At 41.9% G+C, this 8183-nt stretch overlaps 1 protein-coding gene across 2 annotated transcripts; it reads right to left on the bottom strand.

Moving 5' to 3' along the window:
* Window positions 1-545: 545 nt before the first annotated feature.
* CAPSL (calcyphosine like) lies at window positions 546-7851 on the bottom strand (the record flags this gene model as incomplete). 2 transcript variants are annotated; one of them, XM_080933909.1, is made up of 4 exons in its annotated part: window positions 546-647; window positions 3628-3837; window positions 4465-4642; window positions 7715-7851. In XM_080933909.1, 4 exons carry the CDS (start codon window positions 7849-7851, stop codon window positions 546-548), a joined length of 627 nt encoding a protein of 208 aa, XP_080790035.1. The 2 variants fall into 2 exon arrangements, with proteins under 2 accessions (XP_080790035.1, XP_080790036.1); XM_080933910.1 differs by lacking the exon at window positions 3628-3837.
* Between the last annotated feature and the right edge of the window lie 332 nt (window positions 7852-8183).

Raw genomic sequence — 8183 nt, 5'->3', positions numbered from 1 at the left:
TCTATTTGTCAAAACAAGGTTCCCACAGACTCCAAGGAGTGAAACTCCAGAATCACTTGGAGAAATTATGAATATAGTATATTCTTTCTGATTTCCCAAACTGAGACTAAAGCCCTTAAGATTTTACAACTATACAAATAGAGAGATTCTCCTACTTGGCTTCAAGCTGAAAATATACTGGTTCTCTGGGCAAACATGAGATCCTAATTAAAATATTCAAGATTTCACTGGTGACCAAGCCAGCTAAGCCAAAGTTGGTTAAGCATCTGTGTGAATCAGAGGTGGTGTTAGGAAGTTTGGAGATGTAAATTTAGTAATTCTTCTTTTAGAGATAAGGAAACAGTTTCCAAGGAGGCAAGCCCAAAGTTAATTACTTAGTAACTTTATTTCTGCCCTCTTGTCAGCCCTAGAAATACAGAGTGTTGGCAGAGAAGAGCCTGTGCAAAGAGCAATGAAAATAAAATAGCATTCTGAGTTTGGGGGTGGAGCTTAATCACGTGGAGTCACGTGACTGTGTACACGGCCTGTTCTCCGGGAACAGGTTTTTAGAGCTTCCAGGCAGTCGTCATCATGATGATGAAGTACACATCGGTGTCAATGGATGCACTCACACCCGCGTAGTAGTTCATGAACTCCTCAGGGGTCACCTGTAGTGGAAAAGTCAGAAAGAGAAAGAACACGTTGCTTCTTGTTTAAATGGAGGCCTCCCTTCCAACCCTGTAAAGAGAAAGGGTGATGCCATCAATGATTTATTCCTGCGTGATTCCAGCTGAGGGACAAACCTAAAAGAAAAGTAAAGATGAAAACAAGTAAAGACCATGGTGAAGAGTGGTTCAGGGCAGGAGGAGAGGTGACCCCTGAAATATCCATGCCATCCTACATGGAGAGAGAGTCATGGGGTGACATCTTTTCTTTCAGAACTGGGGCTTGTTGGTTCAGACACAAGAGACTAGACTCAGAGTAAGAAGTATGTGTCCTTCAGCTGCAGTTAATACTGTCTTTCTGGCACATGTCAGAAGAAGGTATATTCAACATCAGTGATATCTGGCCTTTCAACAAATGCTTTGTCCTATGGGTAAAGAAAGTGATTTCTAGTAAACCTCATACAGTTTGCATGCATTTCTCAGGTGTGAATTTCTCATTCAAGGCAGAGTAAGCAGAAACATTACCTTTGGCTGCTCTCCTCCCAGCCCTCCCTGGCTTCTCTACCATGTGCTGCATATGACTGGCTGCCTGAAATATTGGCAGTTGTATTTATCCATAGCAGGATTCATAGGACTTTGGGGGATGGGGGATGGGGAAAGTCTCATAAGTTAGTAAGAGTTGGCAACTTCCAAGTCAAAAGATAAAATCATTACAAGAAAGGAACTTGATAAACAACTGAAGAATTGTTTCTAGTCCCTGACAGCTTAATCTGTCCCACTAATCTTTGGAACCCTGAGTGTCTCTTTCATGTACTATTGGGGCCCACTGACCAGCAAGAAAATTAAACAAAACAAAGCAAAAGGCAATAAGCTAACCAAATCTATAATCTTCCACACACCTCTTCCCATAAGACCAGTGAAAGGCTTTAGGAAAAATGACCGTGTATTCAGTGAATAGTGGATCTGAGGTCATGAGTTTGTAAATACAAATAAATAACATACATGAAGGGAATTATTGTCGGTGTGAAAATGTTAGGGTATTTTCTTTTTTGTCTACAGTGTCTTATTTTTTTAGGATTTTATTAAAATTATAAAAGTTTGACGGCTGGAAAGATGGCTCAGCAGTAAGAGGACTGGCTGTTCTTTCGGAGCACCTGGGTTCCATTCCCAGAACCCACGGAAGTTTAAATCACTTTGATGAGCAGATTTATTACATCCATTAAATAAGAATAGCTGTGAAGCCTTAGCACATTTAGGCACTTGATAAATGTCCAGTAGATAAGGCTGTGTATAGATTATGTTTAGTAATTTTTAAAAAGCCTTTTTAAATGATTGAGATGTAAGACTCTCAAATATGGGTGTGTGTGAGCACCTATAGGGCACACATTAAATATGCAAAGATGTAGGGTACACCTTCCCAAATGTCAGGTTCTGTGGTTCCTCAGTACAGCCAGTAATCTCTATTTTTAACACACACACACACACACACACACACACACACACACTGATAAGGAACAATTAATATTCAACGTTACTAGGTTTATGATACTCAAGCAACATCAACTATTCTAACTACCAAAAAAAAAAAAAAAAAGAAGAAGAAGAAGAAGAAGAAAGAAAGAAAGAAAAAAAGAAAAAACCCTCAATAACCTTTTGAGATTTTGAGAGATCAGTATAGCTGATTAAGATAAATGTCAGAAGGAGATGAAATAGGGACGTTAAATCAGTTGAATCACAAATGGCTGCTTGGACTTGTGAGAGACAAGGGCAGCTGACATTTCCCCTGTGACAAAGAGGAACCACCTGCAGAAGGAACCAGAGACAACAGGGACCCATGCAGAGCAGAGCTATTAGGGGAAATGGCAGTTGGCTATTTTTCTCTGACATCTTGGAGATCAAAGACAGCAGTACTAGAGGAAACACGCTGTCCTGTTATTTCTGTCCTAGACACTTGGTTGCCCAGCAGAAGCTGAGAGTCTCTTGTATCTGCCTTCACAATTCCTCAACCTACAAAACACTGCTTCAGCTACTTCTCCATGTCTGTCTGCAAAATGTCAGCAAGAAGGGAACTTCCCCTTCCTACGTTCCACCCAGTGATAATTAGACAAGTCATCAGGTTTTATGGGAAAGAGAGGGGGAAATTCCCTGCAGAGGGAGGAAGCTTGCTGCTTCTTTACTATAACCACTGTCCCTCGAACTGTCCCTGTTACCTTTTCTGGTATGGCCCAGTGGTTCAAAGGTTCTGCTCTTGCTGCTGCTGTTGTTGTTGAGTTTGAGGAACTCCCCCCACCAACCTCATAACTCTCAGGTCATCTAAGACAAACTCTGCCTCCAAGTGGTTTAATGGGAATCTTATGCATCTTACCCCATCTCTCCTGGATTACAACGTTTTTTATACTTGAAGGTAATGATCAATGAATATGGAGTTGCTGTTGTCTTCAAGTCCACTGGAATTTAGATGTGCAGTCTAATCTCAGAACTACCTAAAGAGTAAGTCAGGGTATATTCTGCTCTTTACTGACAGCTTCTTTTCACACAGCCAAGTGTGAAGGCAAACGATGCCCCTAAGTGCAAGAGTAAAAGGAGCCAAACATCCCGAAAGGTCTTGTGAGTCTGCTCCAAAGCACCTTGGTCCCATTTAAAATCAAGAATGTTTTATTGTAATCTACTTCATGAGAATACAGCTAGCTGTACACAGGGAATATGGTAACACTGAGATGAGCTGATGTTCAAAACAACACATTTTCCATAATGAGTAATTAGTAGCTCACGGATCCCCTCCCAAGAAAGAGATGCCTGCCTCGCTGCATGTTTGAGATGAACATTTTATCACTTTAGTTTTCAACATTCATGTAGTCCCAAAGAAATGTTTTCTTCTATTTATAATAGTTATGGTGTCAACATGTTGAGCTTTGTAAGGCTCTGAACCCGAAATTTTAACTTGGGTAGATAAATTTTATTTGGATTCATCTTTTTCACTTACCAAACCATCTTTATCATAAGGCGAGTCAAAGTTATCCAGAAACTTCCTGAAGACCTGTTCCTCGGTCCACTCTCCATTTTGATACTTCGGATGATGTTTAGCATTATAAACTTCACGAAGATCTTCGATGGTTATAACCCCATCTCCTGTTCTGTCTAACTTTCTAAATGCTTTCATGATGACCTCCTTCCTGGCTCTGGACATTGGGGGCTAGATAAATTTAAAAAAAATCATGAAGAAATACACATGCAAATGGGCCTTTTCTGTAGCAAATGTGATTACTTATTCCCCTCACTGATGTGAAATTGCTTACGTACCACTAAGTGAGATGTTTCAGAAGGTGCCTCAGCTGATTCACAGTCCTCGGCCCATACTCTCTGAAATGTACTAACAAGTTCCAGAAACAAAGCCTTGAAACAGCTGACTCAAAGCACAGGAAAGCCAAACTCCTCAGCAGAAAACACTGATCCACGGGAGCAGGGTTGGAGGCTCTGCTTACTCTTTCTTTTTCTTTTTTGTCTTAACCCTTTATTGAGTTTTGTGAATTTTATAACATGCACTCCAATCCCACTCATCTCCCTGTCCCTCCATACCTGCCTTCTGTCCTTGCAACCTGCCCCCTCAAAAAAAAATATAAACAAGCAAATGAGTGAAAAGAGAAACAACAGCACTACCAATCTTGTCTCAAAAGCTATGGTGTGCCCCAGTGTGTCACACAGTGTACCCTTTTGTCCAAATATCCTTTCCTTCCAACTATTCGTGACAATGCAAGATTGGTCTGACCTGGGTCCCTAGGTTCTGCTACACTGTGGATACTGAATCCTCCCCAGGACTCACTCGTAATGTGAGAAGAAACTCGTTGAAGTCTATCGTTCCATTTCCATCTCTATCGAATCTCCGGAAAAGTTCTTCTGCCTCCTCTTTTTCCATGACCACAGCGTAATCATTTAAGCCTTTCAAAAATTCTTTGAAATCAAGGGTCCGATTGTTATTGTCATCCATAATTCGAAACGCTCTGAAGATAACAATAAGAAACAAAAATAACAGCAACAAATAAATATATATAAATATATAAATATATAAACACACACACACACACAAAAACAATGTATACGTGTGAGGGGGCAGAGTGAGCCACACTCTTTGTCTTTACAGCACAGTACAGAAGTTGTAGGTTTTTCTCTTCAGGCTCACTGCCAAGCACAGAGGTTTTCCTTGGCACTTGAAACAGAAAAGCAAACCTTCAAACACACCTGTGCATGAATATACAAAAGCACAGAGAAGGCTACAATTGTACTGCTGTACAAATATATGTAGCACAAACAATAGTTTGTATCTCTTCTGTCTCTGGTAGATTTCAGAGTGAAGGCTTGACTGTCAGGTGCCCTATACTGCTGGATATCAGTGATGTCTGCAGAGGCCTCAAGGAAGGAGAAGGATAATTGCAGTCATGTCCTCGAAAGGGATATTGCTAACCTGCATCCTGCCTGGTGTGTGTGTGTGTGTGTGTGTGTGTGTGTGTGTGTGTGTGTGTGTGTCTGTGTGTGTGTGTCTGTGTGTGTGCGTGTCTGTGTGTGTGTGTGTCTGTGTGTGTCTGTGTGTGTCTGTGTGTGTCTGTGTGTGTCTGTGTGTGTCTGTGTGTGTGTGTGTCTGTGTGGGTATGTGTGTGTGTGTGTGTCTGTGTGTCTGTGTGTGTGTGTGTGTCTGTGTGTCTGTGTGTGTGTGTGTCTGTGTGTATGTGTGTGTGTGTCTGTGTGTCTGTGTGTGTGTCTGTGTGTGTCTGTGTGTGTGTCTGTGTGTATGTGCGTATGTGTGTGTGTGTATCTCTGTGTGTGTGTGTGTCTGTGTGTGTCTGTGTCTGTGTGTATGTGTGTGTGTGTGTGTCTGTGTGTCTGTGTGTGTGTGTGTGTCTGTGTGTGTCTGTGTGTGTCTGTGTGTGTCTGTGTGTCTGTGTGGGTATGTGCGTGTGCCCACATGTGCACATATGTGTGCTTTGCCTCCCAGCCACCAAAAAGAGGCAGCTTTGTCCCTACTGCCTGTTCCCTGGGCTGAGGCACAGTCTCCCCAAAGGCCCAAAGCAATAAAGTTTAGTGATCCTAGACTGGAGCCTCAGAAACCATTAGCCAAAATAAACTTGTCCTCCTTGTAGGATTATTATCTTGTTATAATAATTAATAGCTACTAACATAGGTAGCCTTTTCAGAAATTTCTGTTTGCTGATAAATCCATAGTTTTCTTGTCTTCTACATAAAAATTTGGGGAAAAAAAATGTAGACAAGCAGTTGAATCATAGTTCATACTTAACCATGTTAATCTTAGTAAAATCTCTAGAACCTAATATCGAGCACAAATAAAGTTTCTAATTTCTCCACCATATGTGCACTGACCACATAATCTGTATGGATACTACTTTGTCTACAGAAAGCCTCTGCTTCAAAATACATCGGCTATAGCAAAGGAATCTAATTCTTCCAAATACGTGGTACTTACTACTTTTATGAAAGACATGATAGACCTTCTCATTGATCTTGTGGTGTTTTGGGTCTTTCTACGAGTTTCCGAGCACACTGTTACAATCTTACTGTCTCCCACGCTCTCCCTTCTTTCCCACCGTACCCCACTCCCTATACAACAGCCTCACTCAGAGAATTATCACTTAGGATTTTGAAAAGGTGAGCTTGTCTTCTAGCTCTGCAGTAAGACTAGCCATGGAAACTTGTAGGCAACTTATGATCGCTCCGGATCTCATTTCCTGTAAAACTCGACGCTGCTGATTTTTCATATCTCGCTAAAGCTAAAATAATATGCCATTTCTAAGTTACAGATTACAATTTTCTCTTTACTAGTTCTGCCATAAGGAGTTAGGATGCAAGTTACAAAGAAGCTGATGCCCAATTGAGGAAAGAAAGTAGACCATGAAGGTAGAAAATTGGAGGACACGTAGGTTTAAAATGCCACAGCAAGGCCATCTACACTGAATGGCAAAGCAAAACATAAAAATGAATAAACTTTCAGTTTCTTATTTCTTTGCATTCCATATTTTTTTAAAGGGAGGGAACCCTTTGAATATTGAACAAGTACACCATACAGAATTGAACATGGGTAACAGAATCCCATTTGCTTTGTATTGTAATAAGTTTACTATGTAGCAATAACTCTACTAATATTCTTCAACTAGATGAGTTAATGAGTAAAATTTCCTTCTATAAGAAGTGGGCTGATAAATTGCTTCTGTAAGTAATAAATGTTGTAGATTTGGTCTAATGCTTGTATCACATTAATTGGGCTCCCAAAAGTGCACAAGAGTCCACATACATGTAAGACATTGAGGGTCCCTGTCCCCAGTTAGTTCTGATTGGTAAATAAAGTTACTGGCAGCCAATAGCTGGTCAGGGAGACAGATAGAGGAAGAAGAATAGAAGCACCATACTGGGAAAGGAGAAAGACCAGGCCTGGGAAGTGTAAGACAGAGAGACTGACAACATGTAAAAGTCAGGGATCGTGGCCCCAGAAGGCTGCAGACCATCTTTTTCTACTTCCTTTCCTTGTGTCCCCACCTGTGGGTGTTTGAAAGAGAACAGCTCCCTTAAATACGTACCACTGAATCTTTAATCCCCAGTTGGTGGACATACCCAGTTCTCTCTGTCTCTCTGTATCTCTCTCTGACTCTGTCTCTCTGTCTCTCTCTGTCACTTTCTGTCTCCCTCTGTCTCTCTCTGTCTCTCTCTGTCACTTTCTGTCTCCCTCTGTCTCTCTCTGTCTCTGTCTCTCTGTCATTTTCTGTCTCCCTCTCTCTCTCTGTCTCTGTCTCTCTGCCTCTCTTTGTCTCTCAGTCTCCCTGTCTCTCTTTGTCTCTGTCTCTCTGTCTCTCTGTCTCTCTGTCTCTCTCTCTCTCTCTCTCTCTCACTCTCTCGCTCTCTCCATTCTGTTTGTTTTCACGCCTGCCTGCCTGCCATGTTCACTGACATGGTGGTCATGGGTTCTAACCCTCTAGAACTGTCTTTAAGCTAAACGTTTCTTGTATAAGTTGCCTTGGTTACGGTGTTTTGTTCCTGCAATAGAGATGTGTCCTAGGACCACATACTACCTGCCCAGTCCTTTGATGCCTGCGGATCCTCTGGCCAGGCACTGCAGTCTCAGTCTCTCGATAGGATCAGTGGCTGTGGAGAGCTTTTTCTTGGATTGGATGGCCATCTCGCGGTCATGGCGTGCTGTCCCTGCCATCTGAGGAGAGAGTGCACAGTATGTTAATGGAGTTTACACCCTGCTTACCTCTGCCTGGCAGCTGACAAGAGGAAACTTACAGCTTTCTGTCTACTGACCTCCAGGGAATCGTCTCAAGCTTCCTAGAATTTGCCATTTTTAACGATGCCAATTGTGCTCCTGGCATATTTGCAACTTATTAAGTTTCCAGTGCACCTGCTTCCTTCACTGTGGACAATAACTAAGTGTTCGGCCATTTCCCAACATGCTTTGATCCTTTCAAAGTCTTCCTCCCACCAGGCAAGCAGGCCCTTATGGAGATGAGAAAGAGGCCAGGTGAAGAGACATAAGAA

The sequence above is a fragment of the Micromys minutus genome, assembly GCF_963924665.1.
Source record: "Micromys minutus genome assembly, chromosome: 20".
Classification (NCBI taxonomy): domain Eukaryota; kingdom Metazoa; phylum Chordata; class Mammalia; order Rodentia; family Muridae; genus Micromys; species Micromys minutus.
Note: the sequence above shows the minus strand (reverse complement) of the source record. Positions and strands in the feature narration are given on the sequence as shown.